Genomic DNA, 26,505 nt, shown 5'->3' on the forward strand with positions numbered 1-26,505 from the left:
TGGAAAGAATGAGCCTCAGGCAAGGTGAGGGAAGCTGTGGCTGGGGTACCGCGCGTGCGCGGACTGGAGATCGCGACTGCGATTTCTGTTCTGCGGAGATTCTGGGTTTCCCCGTAACTTTGGGGGCGGAGGCCAATCCTGGGGCCAGGTAAGTGTCCGCGGAGAAACTAGGTACCCATACGATTGTCAAGAGCTCTGGAGAGGGGACTGGAAGCCCGGATGCTTTAAGTTTCCGGGTTTGCGACCCTAAGTCGTGCAACCCGATTGACCTGAGGCCCTGCTGGCGGCGAGGTGAAGCCAGTCCAGACACCTGAGTGTTCCCTGAATCTGGCCTGTCCTAGGCTGCTGGGGGTCAGCCCTGGGGCTCTTCAAGGACAGAGAGGGGGGGGGGGAAGCGCACCACTCTGGAGAAAACAGCTCCCCCGAGACCGAGGATAGATGGAACGATCCTCCTTTACTTGTTCAGCAAAGCTTTTTGGCGCCCTGAGCACGCAGCGGGGCTATTTTAGGTCTGGCACATAGTAGGTGTCAGTGTGGCTCTTGCCAGATATTTAGAAGGACTGCAGAGATTCCCGCGTCCCTCCCTGGGAGCTCCAGCCCATCTCATCTGCTCTGTGCCGTCCACATTCTTCAAATAAGCTCACCTTCTAAGGTCCTTCCAGCTTTTAGATTAGATTTATCCTCCCAGCGCCCTGAGCCCACAGTAAAAGGACTTTGCCTGTCACTTAGATGTGCCTGAAAAACCAGGGCGCAGGAGCCGTGTTTGCCCTTGGATTGACACACATCCTGTCCCTAAGTACCCCTCGCAATAATGTTTCCACCTTAAGAATCCAGTCTCTAGCCACAAAACCTTGGCCCATCCGTATATGGAAGATTTAAAACTTAAATAAATTCAACCCACCAACCCCGACCCCCAAATTGTGTTAACCCACCAGTCAATATTATGCTCGTGTAATATCTAACCCAAGTCAAATTATTTTTTAAGTATATGGCTCTGTTCTCAGTGAATATTTCAAATCCACCCAACCTCCTCCCCCACCCCGCCCCAGCACTTTTATCACTGATTTCAGTTGATCACAAAACCTTATTTGACACCATGTAGAATCTTACACTCATGGAAGTGTGAGTTCCTGAGACAGCTCCAGGGAAAGAGGTGTTTCCGCACAAGAAAAATATTCACCCCAAAAGCGGCCAGCACCAGTGGTCAGTTCCTAACCATGTGAGAGGCAGATAGATCATTGCTTTGGCTGCAAAATCAGATGGATGCTGTTCATTTTGAGAGTGTTATTTTTTGTTTTTGGCAATGTGAGTTATAGGTAACTTTTTTTTTTGCTTTTTTTTATTATTATTATTCATTTTAGAGAGGAGAGAGAAAGGGAGAGAGAGAGACAGAGAGGAGAGAGAGACAGAGAGAAGGTGGGGAAGAGCTGGAAGCATCAACTCCCATATGTGCCTTAACCAGGCAAGCCCAGGGTTTCAAACCGGCGACCTCAGCATTTCCAGGTCAACGCTTTATCCACTGCGCCACCACAGGTCGGTAACTTTTTTAGCCATCAATAATAATAAGTCCAGCCTGACCAGGCGGTGGCGCAGTGGATAGAGTGTCAGACTGGGATGCGGAGGACCCAGGTTCGAGACCCCGAGGTCGCCAGCTTGAATGCAGGCTCATCTGGCTTGAGCAAAAAGCTCACCAGCTTGGACCCAAGGTCACTGACTCGAGCAAGGGGTTACTCGGTCTGCTGAAGGCCCGCGGTCAAGCCACATATGGGAAAGCAATCAATGAACAACTAAAGTGCCACAATGAAAAATTGATGATTGATGCTTCTCATCTCTCTCCATTCCTGTCTGTCTGTCCCTGTCTATCCCTCTCTCTGACTTTCTCTCTGTCCCTGTAAAAAAAAAAAAAAAAAAACTTAAATAATAAGTCCATATGCTCAGGAGCTAGTATTCTGATCAACCTAGTTGTCTCGTTAATCACCTGATGGAATGAAATATTTTAGTATGGTCTTAAGACCGAATGTGTTGCCTGACCTGTGGTGGCGCAGTGGATAAAGCGACAACCTGGAAACGCTGAGGTTGCTGGTTCAAAACCCTGGGCTTGCCTGGTCAAGGCACATATGGGAGTTGATGCTTCCTGCTCCTCCCCCCTTCTCTCTCTCTCTCTCCCCTCTCTATAATGAATAAATAAAATCTTTAAAAAAAAAAAAAATTAAAAAAAAAAACAACAACACCGTATGTGTTAACTTAGGCTCTTTAAGTAGGGTCTTAATTTAAAACAATTCAGAGTGGAGCCTTGGCTGGGTAGCTCAGTTGGTTATAAGTCATACCGATTCAGCAAGGTTGTGGGTTCGATCCTGGTCAGGGCACATACAAGAATCAACCAATGGGCTCTGACTGGGTAGCCCAGTTGGTTAGAGTGTCGTACTGATAAGTACAAGAATCAACCAATGAACATATACCCTCTCTATATCTATAAAATAAAATCTAAAAAAATAAAAACAGATGTAGAAAACTTTAGAAATTCTAGTAAATGTATTAAGTATAATGAGTGTATCTACTGTAAACCTCCCCCACCCGCATACTGGAGAGTTTATACTAATTTTATGGCCTTATGAGGGATGATTACCATATAATTTTATTATAACATCAGATTGCTCAATGGAGAATCGAAATCTCTCTTTTGTCATGAAGTCTTTAAATTGACAGCTTTATTGTGAAGATTTTTCACATTGATTGGGATAAGATCAGGCTATTCAGTAATAGTAACCACTAATGGATTAAGAAATTCAGTGTCTGTTAACCAGGGTGTTACTTTGTGTCATTGATTGTTATATACAAACAGGGGACCAGTTCTCCACAGCAAAAGATGAGAAACTCTAAAACTTTATAGTTTAACCATTAAAATGGAAGAAAATAATTGGGTATCATTTAAATATGACTTTTCCTACTATACAGTGTGTCCATAAAGTCATGATGCACTTTTGATCGGTCACAGGAAAGCAACAAAAGACGATAGAAATGTGAAATCTGCACCAAATAAAAGGAAAATCCTCCCAGTTTCTGTAGGATGATGTGGCAGCATGTGCACATGCGCAGATGATGACATAACACCGTGTATACAGTGGAGCAGACCACGGCCATGCCAGTTGAGATGTGGACGGTACAGAGGAAAGTTCAGTGTGTTCTGTGGCTCGCTATATTCGAATCCATGACCAAAGTGCAACGTGAATATCGGCATGTTTATAACGAAGCGCCACCACATAGGAATAACATTACTCGGTGGGATAGGCAGTTGAAGGAAACCGGCAGTTTGGTGGAGAAACCCTGTTCTGGTAGGTCATCAGTCAGTGACGAGTCTGTAGCAGGGGTCCCCAAACTTTTTACACAGGGGGCCAGTTCACTGTCCCTCAGACCGTTGGAGGGCCACCACATACAGTGCTCCTCTCACTGACCACCAGTGAAAGAGGTGCCCCTTCCAGAAGTGCGGCAAGGGCCGGATAAATGGCCTCAGGGGGCCACATGCGGCCCGCGGGCCGTAGTTTGGGGATGCCTGCTACGGTATAGCTACCTAAGGAGCCCTAAAAAAAATCTGTGCGTGAGCTCACATCGAACTGCACTGTGAATAGGTATGAAACTGGGAAAGTTTTCCTTTTATTTGGTGCAGATTTCACATTTCTATCGTCTTTTGTTGCTTTCCTGTGACCAGTCAAAAATGCACCATGACTTTACAGACACACTGTATTAGACAGTTCCTAAAGATCTCTTTGGTTGGCCTGACCTGTGGTGGCGCAGTGGGTAAACCGTCCACCTAGAATGCTGAAGTCACCGGTTCAAAACCCTGGGCTTGCCTGGTCAAGGTACATATAGGAGTTGATGCTTTCTGCTCCTCCCCCCCTTCTCTCTCTCTCTCCCTCTCTCTCTCTCTCTCTCTCTCTTTCTCTCTGTCTCCTCTCTCTAAAATGAATAAACAAAAAAAATATTAAAAATTTTAAAAAAAGATCTCTATGGTTAAATCAGGACTTGTTCAAGGTGGGTTTTAGCTTCTCATTTTTTTTTTTTTTTTTTTTTTTTTTTTTTTTTTTACAGAGGCAGAGATAGACAAGGACAGACAGACAGGAATGGAGAGAGATGAGAAGCATCAATCATTAGTTTTTCGTTGCGCGTTGCGACTTCTTAGTTGTTCATTGATTGCTTTCTCATATGTGCCTTGACCGCGGGCCTTCAGCAGACTGAGTAACCCCTCGCTGGAGCCAGCGACCTTGGGTCCAAGCTGGTGAGCTTTTTGCTCAAGCCAGATGAGCCCGCGCTCAAGCTGGCGACCTCGGGGTCTCGAACCTGGGTCCTTCCGCATCCCAGTCCGACGCCCTATCCACTGTGCCACCACCTGGTCAGGCTTAGCTTTTCATTTGAAGCTCACAGGAAGTCAGGAGCTGTGTTGTTGGCATCATCATTTTCTCCTTGGCTCCTGCTGTCATAGACCAGAATTATGACCTCACCAAACAGCATGTTTTTGGTAATTCCAAAGTTTCCTAGTACTTTTTTTATTATTATTTATTGATTTTAGAGAGAAACATCGATTTGTTCCACTTATTTGTGCATTTGTTCTTTTTTTAATTTATTCATTTTAGAGAGGAGAGGGAGAGACAGAGAGAGAGAGAGAGAAGAGACAGAGAGAGACAGAGAGAAGAGACAGAGAGAGAAGGGGGGAGGAGCTGGAAGCATCAACTCCCATATGTGCCTTGACCAGGCAAGCCCAGGGGTTTCGAACCGGCAACCTCAGCATTTCCAGGTTGACGCTTTATCCACTGCGCCACCACAGGTCAGGCTGTGCATTTGTTCTTGTATGTACCCTGACTGGGGATCGAATCCATAACCTTGGGGTATCAGGATGACACTCTAACCAACTGACTTACTCAACCACAGGCCCAAGTACTTCTTAAATGGGACCAAAACAAGTAAAATAATTAGCCAGTCACTGTTCTAGCCTTTTCACTCTGAGCTCTAAATCAGAATTCCATGAAATAAATCTGTTTGCCAAGTGGGTTTGTGGAGTAAGACCGCAGTGTAGGTGGCGTGTCAGAGGATCCTCGGGGTTATGGTTTTCAACCTCAAGTCTGCAGACTGGTGCTGATCCACGAAAGAAACATAAAATTTCTGGTCGACTGGTACCAGCCCGCAGACCAGCAGTTGAAAACCACCAATTTATGCCTGACCAGGCAGTGGCGCTAGATAGAGCATCAGACTGGGACGTGGAAGACCCAAGTTCAAAACCCCGAGGTCAACAGTTTGAGCGCGGGCTCATCCAGCTTGAGCGCACAGTCACTAGCTTGAGCATGGGATCATAGATATGACCCCATGGTCACTGGTTTGAAGCCCAAGGTCACTGGCTTACCCAAGGAGTCGCTCTGCTGTAGCTCCCCCAGTCAAGGCACATATGCAAAAGCAATCAATGAACAACTAAGAAGCCACAACAAAGAATTGATGCTTCTTGTCTCTCTCCCTTCCTGTCTGTCTGTCCCTATCTGTCCCTCTTTTTGACTCTCTGTCTCTGTTAAAAAAAAAAAAAAGTAAAAGAAAACCACCAGTTTAGGGATCCAAAGTGCTGATTGCTTTACATTTGTGGCGACAGTAGGGTGTTTTCCTCACCTAGGTGGTATGACCTCCATTGTACAGGAGCAATAGTGGCCAAAATGCACAGTAAGTCGAGACCCTGATGCCGGTCACACTGATGGTCCCCTTCAGGGACCAGAAAATGAGAGGAGGCATTAAGAAGAAAACATTGAGGGAGATGAGCTAACATATACTTTAAGGGGCTAGGGAAAGAACAGACCTGGAGATGTTCTGAAAGGTAAAGAAACAAGCTGTAGAAAGGCTCAGTTTAGTTTAAAAAATAGACTAGCCACTGCTCTTCCAATGGTATATCTGAAGTAACCCCTCAGCATGCATCTCTTTATTTGTATCAGATACGCTCGTATTTGAAAGTGCTGTTGGAAACTAACTCCCAGACAAACACAAGGCATCATCATTATGAAAATAGAAACTTGGAGACTTTTAGGAGAAAATGGAGTGTTATTATTGCGGCCTTTTTTATGTGTTTCTGTCTGATTTTAATAATGTATGTGGTAAGTTACCAAGTTCCCGGTAGATGCTGTAAAGAGAATATAGTCACCGTGATGCGCATGAGTAGAACAGGTGTAATTCTCTGTGGATTCAAAGTTTTCTATTTAAAACAAAACAAACAAAAAACGGAACAGGATGTTATCATAGGAACTGAAAGCTTTTATCTTTCTCTGCTCCATTAGTCGTCTCTCCAACCGTGCAGCGATACGCCTATTAAATTTAGACCAGACCCAGAGTGGTCTCTTCTTCTCCCACCCCCCAAGTCTAAGATAACAGCTCTGCGTTTCCTGCTCAATCCATTAAGCTCGTCTTCTTTGAGAAATTCCCGGCAAACACTTTCTGTGGATGAAAAGTGCTTTATCTGCAGGGTGACGCCACTGAGCCTAGGAAAGGACACCCGGGTCTGTTTCAGGTGCGAGCTGCTCTCCGCCATTCCATTTGGAAAAGAGTCCGGCTCTCATGAGGGATTTCAGGTGACTAGAACCGGAGGGTGAGCTGGGTGTGAAAGATGGAGGGAGGCTACCTTCACTTTCACCCCCCATTCTGCAGAGAGCAGCCAGACACAGGTTGGAAACGTGACTATTACTAAGCGTTTCTCAGAGAATCAGCCCCTCACTAGGCCTCTGGTGCCATCCGCTGGCTGTTTAAAGCTGCAGGGCTGCAGTCAGCCTGGTCAAGCCCATGGCGTCCTATCCAGCCCTCTGCTATTGTTTGAAGACCTGCCCTCTTATCCCTTGACTAGGGAGGGGAAACTGAGGTTAGGCGGCAGCCAGCACTCCTGAATTCTAGGCTCTGCTTGCAAGAGAAAGGGTCCTTGTGCTTTCATTTGTCCAGCTGTGGCAGCCAAGATGGAACGGGGGAACACGGTGAAAAAGTAAATAGATAACATAATAAAAATACCATTACTACATTGGTTACATGTAGAAATAACATTTTAGATCTATTGGGTTAAAATACATGAAATAAAATATATTCGGTGAATTTTGCTAATATAGTAAAATTAACTTTATCACTCCCTTCACTGTTTTTCACGTGACTACAAGGAAATGTAGGATTTTGCACGTAGGTTGCATTCTGTTTGTATCAGACAGTAGTGTTCAAGAACATGACTGCAATAGGAGCCCACATTTTGGTGTCCCTTTTTCAGATGACCTAGTTTCCTAATCCCCTTGTTACCATCTTACCTTCTCTGTTAGCTCAAATCAATATCCATTTCATTTTCCTCTGTTCTCACCCCCCGCTGCCTGCCTACCTTCTTCGGCTCTATCTTGGACATCAGACAATTCCCAGATGCTTGCTCAGAGCCTTTAGGTGTGTGAGCTGGTTAGACATGCAGCGTCTGCCCTGGCTGGATCCCTCCTCTAGTTAGAGCATCATCCTAATACACCAAGGCTGTGGGTTCAGTCACTGGTCAGGTGCATGCAGGAACGGTCTTTCTCTTTCTCTTCCTTCCTCTCTCTCTAAAATCAATAAATACATTTTAAAAAAGAAAGCAAGACATGCAGAGCCCCAGGCCCTGATGAACCAGTGTCTTCTCTAACAAGGCCCCCTGGGGGTTGGTCTGCACCTGGAAGGCTGAGCAGAGAGAACCTGAACAACCTTCTTTCCTAAAGCTCCCATTTCAGTTCATCTGCACCTCAGTTCCTTCGGTCAGTCTTCATGACCTGTCTAGAAGGTTGATATACCATGCAAGTTGTGGCTACGAGAAACTAGTATTCTTCCCTTCATAAAAAAAAAATAATTTTTAAAAATAGTTCAACAGTGAATTTTAGGCAAATGATGTCCAGAAGGTGAGTCCAGAGTAGGGGTCCCCAAACTTTTTACACAGGGGGCCAGTTCACCGTCCCTCAGACCGTTGGAGGGCCGGACTACAAAAAAAAAATATGAACAAATCCCTATGCACACTGCACATATCTTATTTTAAAGTAAAAAAACAAAATGGGAAGAAATACAATATTTAAAATAACAAACAAGTCTGACCTGTGGTGGCGCAGTGGATAAAGCGTCGACCTGGAAATGCTGAGGTCGCCGGTTCAAAACCCTGGGCTTGCCTGGTCAAGGCACATATGGGAGTTGATGCTTCCAGCTCCTCCCACCCTTCTCTCTCTCTGTCTCTCCTCTCTTTCTCTCTCTCTCTCTGTCTCTCCCTTTCCTCTGTAAAATGAATAAATAAATAAATAAAAATTAAAAAAAAAAAAAAGTAAATTTAAATCAACAAACTGACCAGTATTTCAATGGGAACTATGCTCCTCCACTGACCACCTATGAAAGCGGTGCCCCTTCCAGAAGTGCGGTGGGGGCCAGATAAATGGCCTCAGGGGGCCGCATGTGGCCCACGGGCCGTAGTTTGGGGACCCCTGGTCCAGAGACTGAACTCCTGTGCCTTCCTGAAAACAGAGTCAGTATCCTTTCTTAGAGACACAACAGGCCTTGCCGACCCAGGAGCACGCTCCAGAGCAGTAGAGCTGTGGGGGGAACAGGCCTCACTGCACTGTGTCTGGTTTAAACCAGTGACTGTTGGCTCCAGTCACAGCCACGTTCCAGAGCCGAACGTGCCATCGTGCCACCAGATGTCCTCTCAGTCTGGGGTGGGTGTGGAAGCCAGCAGACGGACTGTGTGCTGGCTGGATCCAGGTCAAGAAGAGAAGCCTAACAGAAGCCAGTTCCAGTCCCCACACCAGACCCTCCAGGGGACGCAGGGCCACAGGAAAGTGAGAAGCACAGCTCTGTAGCAGGTCGTGTGGCTTATATCATGCAGACATCTTAATTCCTCTCTTTCGCTGCAGGCTCCGTATGCTCCCCGAGGCCCATGCCTGGTTCGTAGTAGTAGATGTGGAAAATATCACTGAACAAATTAACATTCCCTTTTCCAAGACCTGACACCTGTTATCTCAAACTTGACCAAGGGGGAAGGGACTCGGACAATGAGAGAGGCTTTAACCTGAACTGCAGTCAGCTCTTTGGTGCAGAAGGCAGCATCCCAGGACACCCGGAGCGACAGGAAGTCAGGGTGGGAGCCAGCCCTGAACCGAAGCCCAGCGCTCCCAGAAAGGAATTGGAGCAAAGCTGTCAAGACTGCTGGTTTCCCCTTACCAGCACTTCTTGTTACCTTTTTTTTTCTTCTTCTTTTTTAATGTCACGATGAGCTCTAATTTCAACCGCTTTTATTGTTCCCCAAAGACTTTGGGTTGCTCTGAGGGTATCACAAAAACTGAAATCCAATCTGTATTCTTCTCTGGGCTTTGGGGAAGTGGAACCATGGGTGTGTTTGTCATTTTTAGCTGTCATTGGAGTACAGCCAGCGCTCCAGGAGACACTAAAAGTATTTAGAACCATCCGATTGGCTGTTGGAATTAGCTGTTACACAAAGCAGCCAGTAACTGAACACTGGGGACCTTCTTGAACTCCAGTTGGGTGGGAGACCTTCCAGCGTGCCTGTCAGCTCTGAACTAGGACAGAAAGGTAGAGAGATTGGAAACACTCTGGGCTGATGACAAAGCAGCCGATTAAAGCACCCTTCTTTGTCTGGGGGTTTTGCCTCATCTCAGGCTTGCTTCCTTTCTTTGTCACTGGGCCACATCCCAGTGCTGTCCTGCCTGGTCAGATTTACTAACGGAAGAGAAACCCCAAGAGAGGCGCTGGGCTCGTGTTCCATAATGAATCTAACCCCGGGACGAGGCGCTGTTTGAGACACAAAGGAAATTTTGTTCTGTGGATTGAAAGCTCGTATAAGGCAGGGCAGGGAGGTTCTGGGCACGGCCTGGTCTTGCTCACGGCACTGTTACCAGGGAGCGGGTCCTTTGTCATCTCTGTCTCAGGAAAGGGCCTCGGTTTATCGATTACCTTGTTTCCCCAAGAATACTTCTGCAGTACTTCACACACGATAGACAAACGCCATTTTTAGACAATCTTTTCACGGGCACACTCTTTCTGAACACATCCCTCCCCAGCCATGGAACAGCACCTTACCACACCACCTTCACTGTCACCCACAGGGGCTGACAACACCCTAATGCTCTTCCACAAAGGAAGGATGAGGTTAGACCATAGTGTCAGTTCCAGAACTGAAAACCAGCATTGGACGACAAACAGGAGAGAAGAGAGAGATAAAGACCACTGTATTGTCATTCCTAGTGAACAGTACCATTGCAGCATCAACTGTTGTGATGACTAAGACACTTAGATTTAACGTCACCTTGGCCGAATGGCTCAGTTGGTTAGAGCGTCATCCCGAAGCACAGAGGTTGCCAGTTTGATTCCCCAGTCAGGGCACCTACAGGAACAGATTGATGTTTTCTCCCTCTAAAAATCAATGAATAAAAAAATTGTTTTTTAATTTTTTTTATTTATTTATTCATTTTAGAAAGGAGCGAGAAAAGGGGGAGAGGAGCAGGAAGCATCAATTCCCATATGTGCCTTGACCAGGCAAGCCCAGGGTTTCGAACTGGCGACCTCAGCATTTCCAGATTGACGCTTTATCCACTGCGCCACCACAGGTCAGGCCTAAAAATTGTTTTTAAAGTTACAGAAAATGCTTGTCTTTACAAGGAAGGATTTTTAGTGTTCTTCATTCGCTTCCTAAGTGCTTACCTACAGATCAATGTGGGCCCAGGAGATGTTAACAGTCAAAACGACAGGGTGTGACAGGTGACAAGCCGGAAGAAGCCTGGGGAAATTGTTTGGTGGATGCACAGATACTCTGGGCTTAGGAGTTGGCTTAGGTGGACTCCTGTCCACCTTAGGAGACCAGTTGCCATGAGCTAGAATTTACAAGGTTTTAAACAGTAGAAGAAGCTATTTAGAGCCGCATAAGAGCAGTTGTTGTAGAGCAGTGTCTGTTTTTAGTGCCCACATATTCGTCCGTCCAGAAGCATAACCAAATGGCACAACCATAGTTCCCATAATCCACTAGGCTATGGGGATTTTGCTATAAACCAGTCTCATACCTTCAAAGGTATCAACGGAAGCCCCTTCCGGCCTGATAGGTGATGGCACAGTGAATAGAACCTCGACCCAGGACACTGAGATCCCAGGTTCAAAACCCCAAGGTCACCGGCTTGAGCGTGGGATCATCAACATGATCCCATGGTCACTGGGGGGCTCAGCTGGACCCCTCCGGTCAAGGCACGGTATGAGAAGCAATCAACAACGAAGGTGACTCAACTATGAGTTGCTGCTTCTCTCTCTTGCTACAAAAAGAAAGAGGGGGAACCTTCCTGGAACTCTCTTCTCCTCTGAGCTCTAAGCCTGTCTGGGGCGGGTGGGGAAAGGCTTGTTCACCCATTCCCCGGATGAGAAAACCCACCCAGGTTGTGGTCCCCCCTGCCCCCTGTTTGCATGTAGACCTGTGAAGACATAACACCTGCAGATCCTGCCTTCCTACCCCTCGAAAGAAGCAAGTCCCACGGGCTCCCGTCCTCACGGTTGTTACTCTCTGTTTCCTTCATGTGTCAGCTAAGACGTTGCCGTCTCAAGCTGGGTCTCAAGTAGTTACTCAGATCTTATTGTTAAATACTGCTTTCTCTCTGACCACACTGCGCTCCACAAACAGCCCAGCATTTTCACCTCGCGTGGCTCACAAAATACCTCGCGGGGCACTCTGAACCTACCAGGCACCTTGATGAAAGTCAGCTAGTCGGATAGCTCTAACAGCAGTACCAGTTGGATCCTGTTGTTGGCAGTGCGTCTGAGGGAACAGATGTTCCTATTCAAACCCAAGAAACTGGAAACATTAAAAACAACAACCATGACATTGATTGATAACGATATTTACTGTATCAGACTGTTTAAGCTCAGCTATAACACAGACCATTGCACGCTGTCGCCTTCACGTGCGGGTTCCAACAGTGGTACCCAACTCAGGTCCCGGTTCTTGCTTCACATACTGTTTATACTTTATCCAGCTACAGCCCTGTTCTCCCGAGTTTCACACCCAGAGCCTGTCCTTCCTGAGGAAACGGCACCTCTGGGTGCTCTGCAGGTATTTCTGGGCTATAATGAGAAAAGACTCAACGGCTGGCCAGGCGTGCAGTGTGAGAACACAGCAGCTGATGCCAGGCTGGGGACAGGTGTCGGTGGCTGAAAACCCTGTCCTCACTGCTTCCCTGAGACGGGGTGGTCTAAACGGGTGTATTATAGGCTGTCCCAGAACCAGCGGTATAACGTGAGTGCAGGTGTATCATGCTGAAAGGCTGCTGTTGTCTTTGTCCCACTCAGGTCCTCCGCAAGCAGAGCCCCCCTGCCCATGAGTGCCTTGGGCCTGTTTCGCTTCCCTGCCCCGCTGACCAGAGTGTGCGCTGTGCCATGGGGACGCCAGCACGGGGCGAGGCCGGCCCTGTTGTCCCCGGGGATGGCAGCCCCTCTGGTCCAAGAAGCAGGCAAGAAGGACCGCCCTGCTCTGCTTCCCCTGGATGAGAGTGAGCTCGAAGAGCAGTTTGTGAAGGGACATGGTCCCGGGGGCCAGGCGATCAACAAAACCAGCAACTGCGTGGTGCTGAAACATCTCCCCTCGGGCCTGGTCGTCAAGGTAGGGGGGAGGGGGCCCCTGCCCTGAGCCATCCCTCCCTGAGGCCACGTGCAGCCTCAGGAGCCTCCTAGGGGTCCTCTGGAGCCAGGCTCCTGCTGCCCTCCCTGCATTCAACAGGCAGCTCAGTTCTTGTAAAGCCACGCCAGGCCTCAGCGCTGCCCCGGGCACCATGTCCTGGAGCAGCAAGCAGGCCCGCCGTCTGCGAGCAGCCGCAGTGCTTAGTGGGCTGGCTGGCTGGCTGACCGGGTTGGTCACATCCTCTGCATCCCCCGCCCCTCAGCCATGCCTCCCCTTCTGAGCCTGAGAGCATGGGGACAGGCCTGCCCGGCACTCAGACTGCAGTGCTCTGCTGCCCATGGGAGTCTTCCTCCTCTCTATGAAACACTGAGCTCTGATCAGTGTCACCAGCAGTCAACACATTCTGAACCTCTAGGAAACGGCAACACTCCCCTGCTTCCTCTGCCTCTGTGCAGAGGAGCTGCCTGTCCGTCCAGGGTTGCCAGAGGGCCCTAAGGTGGCTTGCACCTTGGGCTGCAGCAAGAAACAAAGGCACTCTCTCTGCACCAGCATGCGCGGTCCGGTAGCTGTGTGGCCCGCGCTGGCCTGAGCGACGCTGCACGCAGTAACACGCAAATCGCACAAGCCCATCTCCCACTCTGCCCCACAGTGGTTCAGGGAAGGGAGGCTCAGAGAGGTTAAGCAATTTGCCCCAGGTCCTCCAGCTGAGGAGTCAGCCCAGGCCAAACCCAACCCAACCCACAGTCATGTCTCCAGCGGCTTTCTTACCTGCTGACTCTTTGAGCCAAGAGTTTATCAAAATCTCAACCACTTTTCTCTTCCTCCTTGAAACAGTGTCATTCATGAGCAACGGGTCGACTCTGAAACCAGACGTAATTTTTGTTTGACCCATTTTGTATAACCTACTTCAAATTTGCTTTCGGCCCTGTTCTCCCACCCTGACTTCACAGTGATCCTCTTCCATCCACTAGCTTGGCAGGGCACCAGCCACGGAGCTGGGGTATCAGCTCAGGAAGCTGTGGCTGACAGGGTGTGAGGTCCCCGCTGCCCTCCTACAGACAGGATGACATTGACACAGAGGGCTTGTTCCCTGGTCACAAGCTAGACACATCAGCTGACATTCTCAAAAGTATTTTGGGACTTTTTAAGTTATTTAAAGGCTACCACCATTGCTTCTAAACAAAACATTCTTAACCATGAAACAGTCACCATGAAAGCCACATGTGTGGGGGAGGGATGGCGGGACAGGGCAGAGGCCGAGCAGAGGCCGGAAAGGACGTGGCTTTCGTGCCTGTCAGGGACTTGCTGGGATTCCTGACGTGGCCCTTCCTCCCGGGCCCGCCTCCATCTGTGGTGACAGAATGGAGTTCAGTGATTCCTGGGGACCTGTGGTTTTCACACTGTGGATTCCCTCTCTCACAGTGCCATCAGACAAGATCTGTCGATCAAAACAGAAAGCTAGCTCGGAGGATCCTACAAGAAAAAGTAGATATCTTCTACAACGGTGAAGACAGTGCGGCTCACAGAGAGAAGCGAGAAGCAGAGAGGAAAAAGCAGGAACGGAAAAGAAGAGCCAAGGAGACACTGGAGAAAAAGAAGCAGCTAAAGATGCTCCAGGCGTCGAGCAGAACGCTCCATGGAGGAGCAGCGGGGTCCGACTGAGTGCCCACCGGATGCCGGGCAGGAACAACGTGGTGAGGCCGCCATCAGCGTGACTGCGGAGTTTTGAAAGCAGCATTCTCAACCAATGTAAAAGTCTTCAATATCTTAGATGGTGGACTAAGCTGTGACTAGATGCCCTTAGGATGAAACGGAAGGAAACCAGGAAGCCACGACAGGCACAGAGGGGGGGCTTTCAGGGGAGGGACAATTGTCCTTGGGGAGCATGGGCTCACAGCTCTGGCTCTGGACAGTAGTGAGAAGGACGCCACTTTATTTTTCTAAGCCATACACTTGTGGGATTATATCTTATTATCAAAGGTTAGAAATAAAAAAAATATATCTTTAAAAATTGAGACAGACATGAGTAGCCTTTAGGGTCATCCTGTCATCCACTGGGAGGTCCCTGCTCAGTGGTACTCAGACATCAGTTAGCTTCATGTCAGATTAAGAGAGAACAAGATGGCAAAGACTTAGAGGTGTGTGAGTTACTAGCCCCATCAGCTGGCTAGACCTTGTGACCAAGTGCCTTTTCTGATGGGCAAACACAAATCATCCCTGTATGTTGATTTACAAGCAGGTTTATGAGAGACAAGCTTCCAGAAACCTGACTTGTTTGTGAAGTTGCTCAACACCCTCACCATCGTTTGCCCTTTTACCGTCGTTTGGTGTCGTTTAGGCAAGGTTAACGGCCTGGCTCGTTCGAACACTTCCCGAGTTCACATGTAGAACAAGGAGGGAGAACACCTACCTGGGAGGTGTGCCCACAGTCAGACACAGGGCCTCCCTCATCTCTGCGTCCAGAGATACCCACCTCCAGGCAGCTAGTTACAGCCCTTCTCCCCAGGACCACCCCGTGCCTGCACCACTGCCCACACTCCTCGCCAAAGTGAACGCTCATTCCATGGGGACTGGCAATAAAAATTACCTCCACCACCCGGACATAAGCACAACCCAGAGTTGTCCTGACACCAAGGCAGGTTCTCCTTCCGGTGAGCACCAGACGAGGCAGCCAGCTTGAGTTTAGTGGCTGCGTTGTATGAAAAGGATTCCTGTGGCACCCTGGAAATGCTCACAGGGTAAGAACCCAGAAGGTCCTGATGGTGGGAACGGGGAGGCGGCACAGGGCAAAGTCGGCAACTGCGTCCCTTCCTGACTCCGCTGCAATTAAAATGCACCAGAGCCTGACCAGACGGTAGCACAGTGGATAGAGCGTCGGACTGGGATGCGGAGGACCCAGGTTCAAGACCCCAAGGCCGCCAGCTTGAGCATGGGCTTATCTGGTTTGAGCAAGAGTCACCAGCTATGCCTGGCCTATGGTGGCTCACTGGGTAAAGTGTTGGCCTGGAATGCTGAAGTCGCCGGTTCAAAACCTGGGCCTGCCTGGTCAAGGCACATATGGGAGTTGATGCTTCCTGCTCCTCCCCACCTTCTCTCTCTCTCTTTCTCTCACTAAAATAAATAAAAATTAAAAAAAAAAAAAACTAACCAGCTTGAGCCCAAGGTCACTGGCTCAAGGAAGGGGTTATTCGGTCTGCTGTAGCCCCCCAGTTAAGGCACATAGAAAAATCAATCAATGAACAACTAAAGTGCCACAACAAAAAACTGATGCTTCTCATCTCTCTCCGTTCCTGTCTGTCCCTATCTATCCCTCTCTCTATCTCTGTAAAAAAGAAAAAAAAAATGCACCAGAGCACAACCTGGCCGCATCCCTGCTGGGTGACTGCAGCGCACGCACTCCTTCCCCAGCCCGCTGTGCTGGTCACACCAGCACACTGCACGTTTCTGGGCCAGGCGAGGACGTGCCCACCTGTGACTGGTCTCTCCCACCTCTCCCTGCGGAGCTGTTTTTCAAAAGACCACTGCATTCAAGGAACCCACATCTTCATACCAACTGTTAATGAAAATAAGCTTTATTACATCAAGTAATAAATACATACAAAGATGCAAACAGTGTTAAGTCATTTTCTTCCAGATGTTTGGATCAACTTACAGAAAAAGGCAGAACTGAAATCTACATACAGTCTTGGGAGAACATTTCAGGGGTCCTTGTGAAGCGAGGTTTGGCAAGTTGCTCTCTCTTCTGTATTTATAACTTGTGCATTTTAAAAATGGATGTCAAAGCACTAAAGTCATGCAAATGCTTAAGCAAAAAAGTTACACGAAGCAGAATCTATACTGTCTAGCCAACAGGGACAGTTGCTAGTAAAATGTGCTGCAGTCAGTATGCACGGAGGACAAAATCCTTTGAGTCCTGTCAGCTCAGGAAGAGAAACAAAGAACAATTCCAGTAACATAAATGTATCCAAAAGCGAAAAACACTGGTATCCTGGAGGCAAACCCCAGTTTGCCTTGAGATAGGGAACTCTGTCCTGCAACATTTAAATCAATGCTTAAAAAAAAATAAACAGCCTGGGTAGCAGTAGTTCCTAACTAATCTGTAAACCCTAATCAACTGAGAAATAAATCTCTGTCTCAGCGACTATAGGTGCAGAGCCTAATGAACCACGGGAGGGGTACAGGGAGCAGAAGCCAAACTGTTACCATTTTGAAAACAAGTTTCATCTGAACAGGGGAGATGAACTAGAACTTGTGGGAGAAGCTGGAAAGCCTTCCGGGCTGACAGGGCAGCTAGGACCTGGCGTTGCGTTCCGTTTCAGCCAAGCACTCCCGAACCAGTCCTCTCGCGTGGATGATGCCTGGAGGGGAAGAAGCAGAGGTGGGAACCATCCGGCTGAACCCAGTCCAGAAGAGGGTTCCACAAGGGGAAGACAGGTCCTTTCACAGCCAGACAGAACACCTCTCACACTGGGAGGGAACTCGGGACGGGTGTCCAAACCCCACAGGCTTCCAAGTGATTTACAAAGCATGAACATCCCATCAGCCTCTCTCTCTCAAAGCCTCACCTCCTAGAACGTTCTCTTTGGGTCTCCCTAAAAACCTCTTCCTGCACTCAGGGTGACAGCCAGCAAGCTCTTCCTTCAGGACACGATTCTCCAGCAACTGTCTTCCCATCTAGACAGCAGGGTCTGTGCCTCCCCCACATTCTGTAAGCCTGACCCACTCTGGAGATCCGTGCCTCCAAGACACTGTTTTTCTCTGGCTGCTTCTAAATTCTAGAAAGGGCCTGACAGTGTCAGGTAGCCTGCACGTGTCAGGGCACAAGGTGACAGCTGCTCGCTTACGTTCAACCTTGGTTCACGGTGATGTGCTTCCCCCGGGGTCCCTGAGCTACCATCTTTCTGTCCTGTTTGTTACTCTCCGCATCTTTTCTCTCCATGATTTATTTTTTGTATCTACTGAACTTGATGAAATACAGTTATTGAGCTCATTTTACTAGATACCGAGAACCTATTCCTTCTTAAGAGACAGACTCCCAGAAGGCCATGAGAATGACATCCCCAAGTCCCTTAGGCACCCACAGCTCACCAATCTTATCTCTCAGAACTTTAGAAGTTTTCTGTGAAGGGCCAGACAGCAAACACTTTAGGCTTTGTGGGCTGGCTACAGGGTCACTGTCATGAGTCCTCAACTCCAGAGGAGTCTGCCGTTGAATTGTGAAAGCAGCCATAGACGTTATATAAGCAAATGGGTGTGGCTGTATCCCATTATTTATGGACACAGGTTTGAATGTCACAAAAATTTCACGTGTCACAAAGTCATACTTATCTTACCATTAAAAATCCTAAAACCCTTCCCTGCTCACCGGCTGCAGTTTGCCGACCTATCGACAATGCACCTGACTCCCTTATGCCCTATGTGACCCCTTTTGCCCTGCTAAGACATGAACCTGGCTAGCAGGGCTTGTCTACTGGGCAGGAGCAGCTAGCTGCGGGCCCAGGATCTGCCCCACCAGCTGCTGGGGTGACTGCAGACTGCCTGTTAGACTTTGGGGTCTAGCGTCTTCCCAGGAATTTCTGTTCTGGTAATGAACACTCCAGTCACTGGGACTCTCTTGCTCCCTCCGACTCTAAAGCAGCCTGGACAACAGCACGACACCCACGTGACCCCTGGGTTGGACAGCGGTTGAGCTATGTTCCACGTCCCCCACAAGCCCTGTCAGAGCCAGCTCCTCACTGCCAGTCCCCTTCCTGACGCCTGCTATCCCCCAACCCAGCTGTGCCATCAGTCTCCACCAGGGCTTCCTAAACACCAGTCAAGGCCTCTGCTTCTCTGGGCTTGTCCTCGGCCGGCCTTGCCTGCCTCTGCGGAGTCACGGTCCGAACAGCAGCCCCCGACTTACGCCTCAGGTTTATAACCAAAGAATGTTCTTCTCTCCTTTTCCTCCAAGTTAGAGAGCCCCCTCCCCAAATCCCTCCTGAACTGGAATCCACACATAGGCACTGGGCTCTGAACTGCCACCTTCTAAAACAGAAACCCCTTTCCCCCTCCCCCCTTCCCCCTTGCCCACATGAAGCAGCAAACTGCTTCCCATCCTTCTGAGGTCAGCTGGCTGGTCGCATCTCCATGTGAATCATTTTTTTTCTGCAATATCACACTCTCCCATCATAAGAGAACTTCAAGGCATTCCTGCTGCCCTGCCCCAGATTATGACATGTCGTCCCTCCCCCACACATACACCCTGGGCTCCGGTGGAGAAGGGAGGAGGCGGAGCTTCCAGGATTCCTTTTTAAACCAGGTGGACCCTCCTGGTGGCACACTGGGGGGGGGGGGGGGGGGAGCAAGGCTCACTGGCTGCAGCTGCCCCTCTTAGAAGCCCCTCAGAAAACAAGTACCGGCCAAGCCCCTTCCCATCAGATCCCTCAAGTTCACATCCCACGGTGACGGCAACCAATCGGGAGTGCCCCCACCCTCTAACGCATTTCCTACAAAACCTTCCGCAGCAGTGATGGGCCGGTGCTTTCGGGTCACCTGGTGGGAGGCTGGGCCCGGGACACACCTCGTTTTAGCCTCTCCATGGCACTCTTGCTGCCCGCGTACGTGGGTCGGATCTCTTTCCCCAGCTCTTCAATGATGGCCAGTAGCTCGGCGTACTTGCTCTGGGGCACCTGGCTGTTCCCAGTTCCCTAGGATCAGAAGGGAAAGTTCAGTCGGACCGAATCCCAGCCCGACTCCAATGCCGCGGTCGGGCCCCACCGCATGGCCTCGTGGCGACAAGGGCGGGACCAAGGAGGGCGGGCAGCTTGGCTGGGCAGCTGCCTCTGCTGGGGCCAGGCCCGTCCCCTCAGGCGGCGAGCTACAGAGCAGGGAGGTGGCCCTCCACTGTCCCCACACCCCCAGAATCCACCCAGCAGTCGCTAGGAAGCTTTCATCATCTCAGTGGCCTGTCTGGACAGGAATGGCTCCACAGAGAATTTCCTAGGACCCGGGTGGATGAGCAAATTTAACCCTGGGGCCGAGGGTGCAGAGCAAGTGGGCAAGACAGAGGCCACACCCGGGGGCTCAGCAAGCCTATGCAAGTCACCACAGCCATCCGGACAGAGCCCGGAGTATGTCCCCATTCTCCCATCCTCCCCGCCGGCAGCCCCAAGCCAACCCTCGAACCATGAGGCTGGACTCCCAGGGCCTCTCCCTTTCCTCCTCCTGCGGCTCCTCCTCCATCTCCATCTCCTCCTCTGTCCTAATCGGCTGCCTGGCCTGGCCCCCAGGCGCCCTGCCCTGGCCTCCGCAGGCCCAGCGCGCCGGCAGCTCCTGCAGCCGCCACATGGCCAGGGCCTTGTGCTGCCTCTCCAGCGGCCGCGGCCCATCCTCCTGCCACAACCCCCGCTTCTTCAGGTGGTCACGCTCCCGGGCCCACGCCCGCTTCTACTCCTGGGACAGCACGGCCTAGTGGGGTATGGCCCCACCAGTCGCTTCCTCACCCCCAAGCACAGCGTCCCTGGCGACCTCAGAATGCTGCGAGTTCCGGCCACAGGAGAGAATGTTGCCGCTGGCGGCCACGTATCCTCCGTGTTTACCTGGCAGGTGCCACTTGACGGAAGGGCATTCCTCCACGGATGCTCGCACCGCCCCAGTGATCTCCCTAACCCCCACTTGGTAGTAAGGAAACCCAGTCTCAGCAACACGGCAAAATGGGGCCAAGGGGCAGGGGTCACAGTCTCACAAGTGGGAGAACCAGGTGTGAACCCACGTAACCTCACTCAGGGACCACAGACTCCCATCGGGACACAGGTCCATCCTCTTCGCTGGGGCCATGACTGTGGGGCAAGGCGGGAACCCGATGCCCTCCCCTCAGTCCAGGCTCAGGTCCAGAGTCAAGGTCAGGCCTTCCTTCCCCCGGAACCAGACACAAGACCCACCAGGGACATATATGGGGTGGTGGCTCCTCAACAGAACTGCGGCTTTCATCCATCCCGGGGCTCCCCAACCCTTGTCCCAGCCATGTCCCCCAGGAAGCACCTTGCCAACCCTCTGTTCTGAGGCCTCAGGTCTCCTGCAGGAGTCCAGCCAGGGCCGTGGCGTGAGAGAGCTCAGAGGACTGTTCCATCCCACCATCCCTACCCCTGTCTTTCCCACCAACTCTCCTCCTCCCCCCGGAGGGTGGGAAACACGTGCCCTACATGCTTAGGTCGTCTCCAGAGCACCCCTGGCCATGCACCACCCCTGCCGCCATACCTGAGTGTAGCCTAGAGATGGTGGCCCGTAGTCACTCAGCAGCTGGCGGTACTGTGAGGACGTTGCCATGCTGGTGGAAGGCGGGTGGACGCTCCCAGCTAGGGAGAGGAGAGAGGAATCAGGAATCACATAGCCTGGACCAGCTGTACCCAAGGGGAGGCTTCTGCGTCCTGCAACAGTCCCCCCTGCCCAGGACTCATGCCATCAGCAGGGGCCTCGCATCTTCTCAGGATAGAGAGCCCTGCTCCTGTCCTACTTTGGCACTGGCTGGCCCGCAGCCTACATGATGGATACTAAAATGTAACGAACAGGCCACTGCTCTTCATAGCCACCACCACCACAGACATGGCTAATCACTCACAGACTTCCTGCCCATCCCTGTGGGCTGGGACTGGTACCCCAGATGACACATGCTGCTGTCCACAGCCTCAGAGCCTTCCCCCGGGTCCTGTTCCCTCGAGGGTAGTCATCTTGCCACATCACTGCTACAATAGCCCAGCAGCTACCAGCAAGGATGGGCCACACCTGGGCTAAGACTTCCCTGGGGGCCCAAACCTTTGCTGGGCCACATGGTGAGGCAGACGGGTGGGGGTGGGGTATCTGGAGATGGAGATCCAACCCTGGCTGGAGACCAGTGAAAAGGACACAAATTTGGGAATCTGGAGTCCATCGTGGCCTCTGTGTCCTCAGGCAAGCCCTCGCTCTCTGAGCACCTGTCACTCTCCCTCCCCAAAGAGGGGACAGGGCTCATGACAGCCTGTATCCATGCCCAGATGACTTGCACCCCAGGAAGGGAGGGGTGGCCCCACTTAGGGACTGCAAGGCTCAGAGACACTGTCCTCCAGCAGAGAAGGACCCACAGGGCCCAGACTGGCTCAGGGTGCTGTCTCCCAAACAGGGAGGGAGAGGTCCCCGGCAGGGAATCTCCCAGCTCCAGCGCAGGAGCTGGGAGCATGCAGACCTGTAATGGCGTCCGAGTGGCCATTAGCGGGTAAAGGATGTCCTGTAGAATTACAAACAGCGGTAACCATGGAGAATTTACCTAGCCCTCCTCAGCAGCTGCCTGCCTGCCTCCACGCCCCGACAGAGGAACAGCTCCCCACCCCGCACCCCCCCACCTGCCGCCCGCAGAGCCAAACGGTCTGTCTCTCTCTCTCTCTCTTTCTCTCTCTCTCTCTCTCTCTCTCTCTCACATGCACACAGCAGGCTCTGCAGACCTGGCCCCAGGGAGGGACAGCTGGTGCCAGGCTGGCCAAAGCGACCAGCTGCTCATCTGGTGTGAGCAAGGGGAGGGGCAAGGGAGGAAGGAAGTTCAGGAGGCTCAGGCTGATGGAGCTGGAGAGGCCGGAGAGAACCCTACAGCTCCTTGCTGTAGAGAGAGAAGCAGACCAGAGAGGGTGGGTACTGCCCAGGCCACAGAGCACAGAAGAGGCTAATGCTCCAATGCCTGTCCCTCTGTCCAGGAGTTGGGGACAGCTGTCTTGAGCTTGCCCTGGATTTACCCACCGGGGCCTGGGATTATGCTCAAGCATGGGATGCCCAGCCAGGAAACATGAACACTGCCAGCCACCAGCTGATAACTGGGCACATTACTGAGTGGCTCAGAGCCTCTAAAGTGGGGATGATCATGCACCAAGGGCACACACTGCACAGGACAGAGGCGCACTGCCAGCACGATGTGACCTGGGCCCAAGGTGACCACAGGCGTGCCAGAGCAGTTACCGGGGCAGGGTAGCTGCTTCTGAGCTCCCCCTGCCACCTCAGCCAGACCCCGACTTCCCGAACTTTCTGATGTGGCAGTGAGAGTGGTCTGGGGAGCTCAGGTTTTGCAGACCCAGAACTGGGTTCCAAATCTGACAGCTACAAGTTACGACATCTCTCTAGGAGGCCAGGATGCTCAGTGTGAGGCTGGGGGTGGGCATGGGTCATCCCGTAGCACTTCAAGGCATCTAAGATGCCAGCTCCCCGGCAGAGATGGGCTGGCACCTCCCCTGCCCTCCTTCTTCTCATTTTTATTACTGGGTCCCTACCTCCCCACTCTGTCTTCTCTCCTCCAGGCAAGGGCCCAGACTAGGAGCCAGTCCAGCTGTGCCACACCTGGATGTGTGACCTCAGACAAGCCCATTCCCTGTCTGGGCCTCAGTTTCCCCATCTGTTTGAGGTAATCATTCCCAACAGGCTATAGGTTAAGTCTTGGGAGGGGGGAGGTTAAGGGAGAGGGAAGAGGAATGAGAAATTACCGGTTTTGATTGGGAGCGGAGAGTAAGGCAACAGCTTAGGGCAGGTGACCCCAGTGGCATGCCAGCACTATCCCTTACTGTGTTGAGAGTGGGGAGGTGTCGCGGCCTTGGAGAGTTGGCAAATAGCCCTGAGTTCCACTCATGCCCACTGCTTCCTATAGACCTTGAGGGTCCAGGATGTACAAGGTCAGGGAGAAAACCAGGCTGGGTGTGAGCGCAGCATCTCCCAGCATCAAGCATCACAGACAATGCGCGCAGTGTGCGGGGACCAGGGAGGCCGAGCGGAGGGAGGGACTGGCAGAGGCCAGCAGCTCCTGGGGCCAGGCGCAGCTCCCCGCCCCCACGCCAGACAAAGAGCGGCCTGGGCCTGGGGAGCTGGCGGCCTTCCCGCCACTTGGGGCGCCTGGGGGGGGGGAGCGCTCCAGCAGGGAGGCGGGGGCTTTGTCTAACCACCACTGCCACTGCCACCGCCGCCAGGCCGCGGCTTGGCAACCCTTGCACAGGAGGCAGGGCTGGAGGGCGTGAGGGATGATGACAAGGAAGCCAGAGGAGCGGCAGTGGAGAGTCCATCTTGGATGCAAATGGCAGGGGGCGATGGGGCTTTCTAAAGGGGTCCAAGGGGAGCACCCACCGAAACACCAACGATCTGGGCACCTGAGCACCCCTCCTGGATTTCACCGTAGGAGAAAGAAGAAAACCTGCACACAGGTGCTAGCCAGCCCAGAACAGGGCTTCTGGGGTCCTGAGTGGGTGCCTGTCACTCTGTGACCCCAGACCCCAAAAGTCTCAGTGTAGGGCGCCTGCCTCAACTATCCCAGGGCAGGCCTGACATTTCCGGCCTGTTTAGTCAGGTTCATGCAGGACCCTCACTCTGCCTTCCCACCCTAAAGATGACAGATGAGACAGGAAGTGAGACATCCTACCTGGGCCACAAAGCCTGTCTCTTTTGAGGTTTGCAGATTCCAGAGCAGGTGAGAACCTTTGAGAAACTAGTACTCTTTTCTCTTGGGACTCAGAGGCCCCATTTGACCCATTTGACTACACCCCTTCCCCCATCCATACCCTGAATCGTAACCCTCTCTAATCCCCAAGTCTGTATCCAAAAACTTTAATATATATGTATATATGTACATGTATGTTTTATATGGATGCAAATGGTTTTTGGGGGTCTCTCTTCGGATTTTTGGAGTTAAGGAGTCAACATGTGGAGACAAGGCCCAAACTTGAGGCCAACTGCCAGCGTGGCATTTCTAACCAGGGAGGCCAGTCCCCTCCCCCCAGGGCCTCTTTCCCCTCCCCCAACAAGTGTGCCTAGCTTATTGGTAAGTGTATCCTAGTGTCTAATGGAGAAGGACCCTGGTAAGGGGACAAAGCTGCTCACCTCTGAACTCCACAATTTCACATGCACACCCCCTTCCCGTCTCCTCTGGCCCCTGGGGCGAGCCCCTGGGCACAGCCAATCGCTGCCTGACAACTTCTGGAGGAGTTTCCTGGGACCGCTGGCTGCCGCCCCAGGGGACGGAAGAGGATGGCCCTTTTCGAATAATGCTGGAGGAAACCTTCAAGGTCTAGACTTGGGGGCTCTGAGATGCGGACCCCGGCTCAGCTGCACACCTCCCCCCAAACACACACACCACCTGCAGGCACTCAGAGGCCCCCCAGACCTCTCCAACTTCTTTCACTCGGTGCACGCCTAAGGGGACCTCCCGCGTGCCCCGTTGAGGAGCCCTGCTCCCACGCACCAGGCTGAGACCACACTGACCCTTCGGTCCCCTAGGTGACCCCGCGCCGGGCCACCTGGCCCGCGCCCTCCCGGGCGGCTGCACCTGGCACTGGCACGCCGCCCCCAACCCTGCGCAGGCTGGCCAGGCCTTGCACACGTGCGCTCCTGCAGTCCCGCTGCCCCGGCCTGCATCCTCGCGCCCCACCGGCGGCCCGGGCCCCGTGCCCCGCGCCCCGCTCCCGGTTCCTGACGCGGCCCGGCCGCTCCCGACTCCCGCCGGCAGGGGCCCTCGCCGAGCCGCCCAAAAGCCGGAGGAAAAAGGAGCCGAGGAAACCTCCCCCGCCCTCGCCGGCCGCGCTCCCCGCGAGCCCTCGGCCGCCGGCGTGGGGGGGACCGCGGCAGCCGCCCGCGCCCCGGGCCTCGGCCCAGCTGCGGCCCGAGGCCCGGCGCCGCGCGGGGCGCACCCGCCAACTTTGGCAGCGCGGGCGCAGGAATCATGGCGGCGGCAGCTGCCGCGCTGCCCCGGGCCGGTACCCGGTGCCCGTCGGCCCCGGCCTCGCGGGCCCCCGGGAGCCGGAACCGGGCGCGCGGGCCCCCAACTTGGCGGCACTTGGGGCGCGGCGCGCGCGGCCCACGGGGCGCACTCACCGGCGTTGAGGGAGGCGGCGGGCATGTGCGCGGTCAAGTTCGGTTTGTAAGACATCCCCCCGAGCGGCGGGGCGCGCGGGGCGCAGCGGGGCCCGGCCCGCGAGGCGGCGGCGGCGGCGGCGAGGCCGGGCGGCGGCGAGGCGGGCCCGGCGTCCGTGCGCCCGTCCGTGCGCCTGCCGAGCTCCCGCGCACTTTTTGTTGTTGACGGCTCGGGCCGCACCGGCAAATATGGCCGTCCCTCACCCTGACACCGCCGCAGTATATCACCCATACATCGGGCGGGCGCAGGGGCGGCCGCAAACTTTGAGCCGAGCCAGCGGGGCCGGCCCGGGCCGGGAGGGGGCGGCCCGGCGTCAGGGGGCGGCTCCGCCCGCGGCCGCGCCCCGCGCCTCCCCGCGCGCTCGGCGCCGGTAACTTGGCAAAGTTTGGGGGGCTGGGGTCCCGGCGGCGCCCGTGGCCCGCATAGGTCTCTCTTTCTTCTTCTTCGCTTCCAGCGCCTGGAGATTTCTTATTTTACCGCTTAAATTCTTTTTTTTTTCTTACATAGCAAGGTTGTATTTTCAAAATTACTTTTTGTCCCCTTGACTGTGGGGGCAGGGATGGAAAATTACCTGGAGAAAATGGTGGCGAATGGTATTTTGAAGCACGTAGATCCTTCCAGACGCCGAGGTCTGGCTACTCCCCAGAATCAGAACGACCAATTCTTGTCATTGATTTCAAATAAATTTCACGTCCCCGTCTGTATTAAGTGGTTTTTAACCCTTTTGAGGATCTGCAACTCCTTTCAGACTGACAACAGCCAGAGAGGTGTTTCCCCCTGGAAAATTCATCCTTGCATTCAGGTAATTGTGCAACATACTTCATTCAAATAGGTAGGTAACAAACGCCTACTATGTGCACGGCGCTTTTCCAGGCGCCAAAGGTACAAGGATGAACTTGGCCAAGTTTCTCCTCATCTGGGGTTTACCTTACAATTTTTGGCCCTCCTTCCAACC

The 26,505-nt window shown here is 52.4% G+C and overlaps 2 protein-coding genes across 4 annotated transcripts; one reads left to right on the plus strand and one right to left on the minus strand.

The window, feature by feature from the left end:
* Nucleotides 1-16,731, plus strand: MTRFR (mitochondrial translation release factor in rescue). Of its 3 annotated transcripts, XM_066371096.1 has the most exons (4): nucleotides 22-148; nucleotides 6,488-6,593; nucleotides 12,337-12,646; nucleotides 14,087-16,731. In XM_066371096.1, the coding sequence occupies exons 2-4, from the start codon at nucleotides 6,580-6,582 to the stop codon at nucleotides 14,324-14,326; spliced, it is 564 nt and encodes a 187-aa protein (XP_066227193.1). In that variant the 5' UTR covers nucleotides 22-148; nucleotides 6,488-6,579; the 3' UTR covers nucleotides 14,327-16,731. The 3 variants fall into 3 exon arrangements, with proteins under 3 accessions (XP_066227192.1, XP_066227193.1, XP_066227194.1); XM_066371095.1 differs by lacking the exon at nucleotides 6,488-6,593 and having other exon boundaries at nucleotides 1-148; XM_066371097.1 differs by lacking the exons at nucleotides 22-148; nucleotides 6,488-6,593 and adding an exon at nucleotides 3,058-3,332.
* On the minus strand, nucleotides 16,219-25,848 carry CDK2AP1 (cyclin dependent kinase 2 associated protein 1). The gene is made up of 4 exons (XM_066371098.1): nucleotides 25,511-25,848; nucleotides 20,900-20,997; nucleotides 19,224-19,350; nucleotides 16,219-17,022 (listed from the first exon to the last, which is right to left on the minus strand). The coding sequence occupies exons 1-4, from the start codon at nucleotides 25,779-25,781 to the stop codon at nucleotides 16,955-16,957; spliced, it is 564 nt and encodes a 187-aa protein (XP_066227195.1). The 5' UTR covers nucleotides 25,782-25,848; the 3' UTR covers nucleotides 16,219-16,954.
* Nucleotides 25,849-26,505: the final 657 nt, after the last annotated feature.

This window comes from Saccopteryx leptura, chromosome 2, assembly GCF_036850995.1.
Source record: "Saccopteryx leptura isolate mSacLep1 chromosome 2, mSacLep1_pri_phased_curated, whole genome shotgun sequence".
In the NCBI taxonomy this organism is placed as follows: domain Eukaryota; kingdom Metazoa; phylum Chordata; class Mammalia; order Chiroptera; family Emballonuridae; genus Saccopteryx; species Saccopteryx leptura.

What these genes read in the sequence shown, in the direction of transcription:
- MTRFR (XM_066371095.1), top strand. Translation starts at nt 9, where the DNA reads ATGAGCCTCAGGCAAGGTGAGGGAAGCTGTGGCTGGGGTACCGCGCGT. An exon ending in GAGGCCAATCCTGGGGCCAG is followed by an intron (nt 149 to 12,336) that starts GTAAGTGTCCGC and finishes TGTCCCACTCAG; the next exon opens with GTCCTCCGCAAGCAGAGCCC. An exon ending in CCTCGGGCCTGGTCGTCAAG is followed by an intron (nt 12,647 to 14,086) that starts GTAGGGGGGAGG and finishes CCTCTCTCACAG; the next exon opens with TGCCATCAGACAAGATCTGT.
- CDK2AP1 (XM_066371098.1), bottom strand. Translation starts at nt 25,781, where the DNA reads ATGGGTGATATACTGCGGCGGTGTCAGGGTGAGGGACGGCCATATTTG. An exon ending in CGCCGCCTCCCTCAACGCCG is followed by an intron (nt 20,998 to 25,510) that starts GTGAGTGCGCCC and finishes TCCTCTCCCTAG; the next exon opens with CTGGGAGCGTCCACCCGCCT. An exon ending in CATGGAGAGGCTAAAACGAG is followed by an intron (nt 17,023 to 19,223) that starts GTGTGTCCCGGG and finishes CTTCCCCTCCAG; the next exon opens with GCATCATCCACGCGAGAGGA.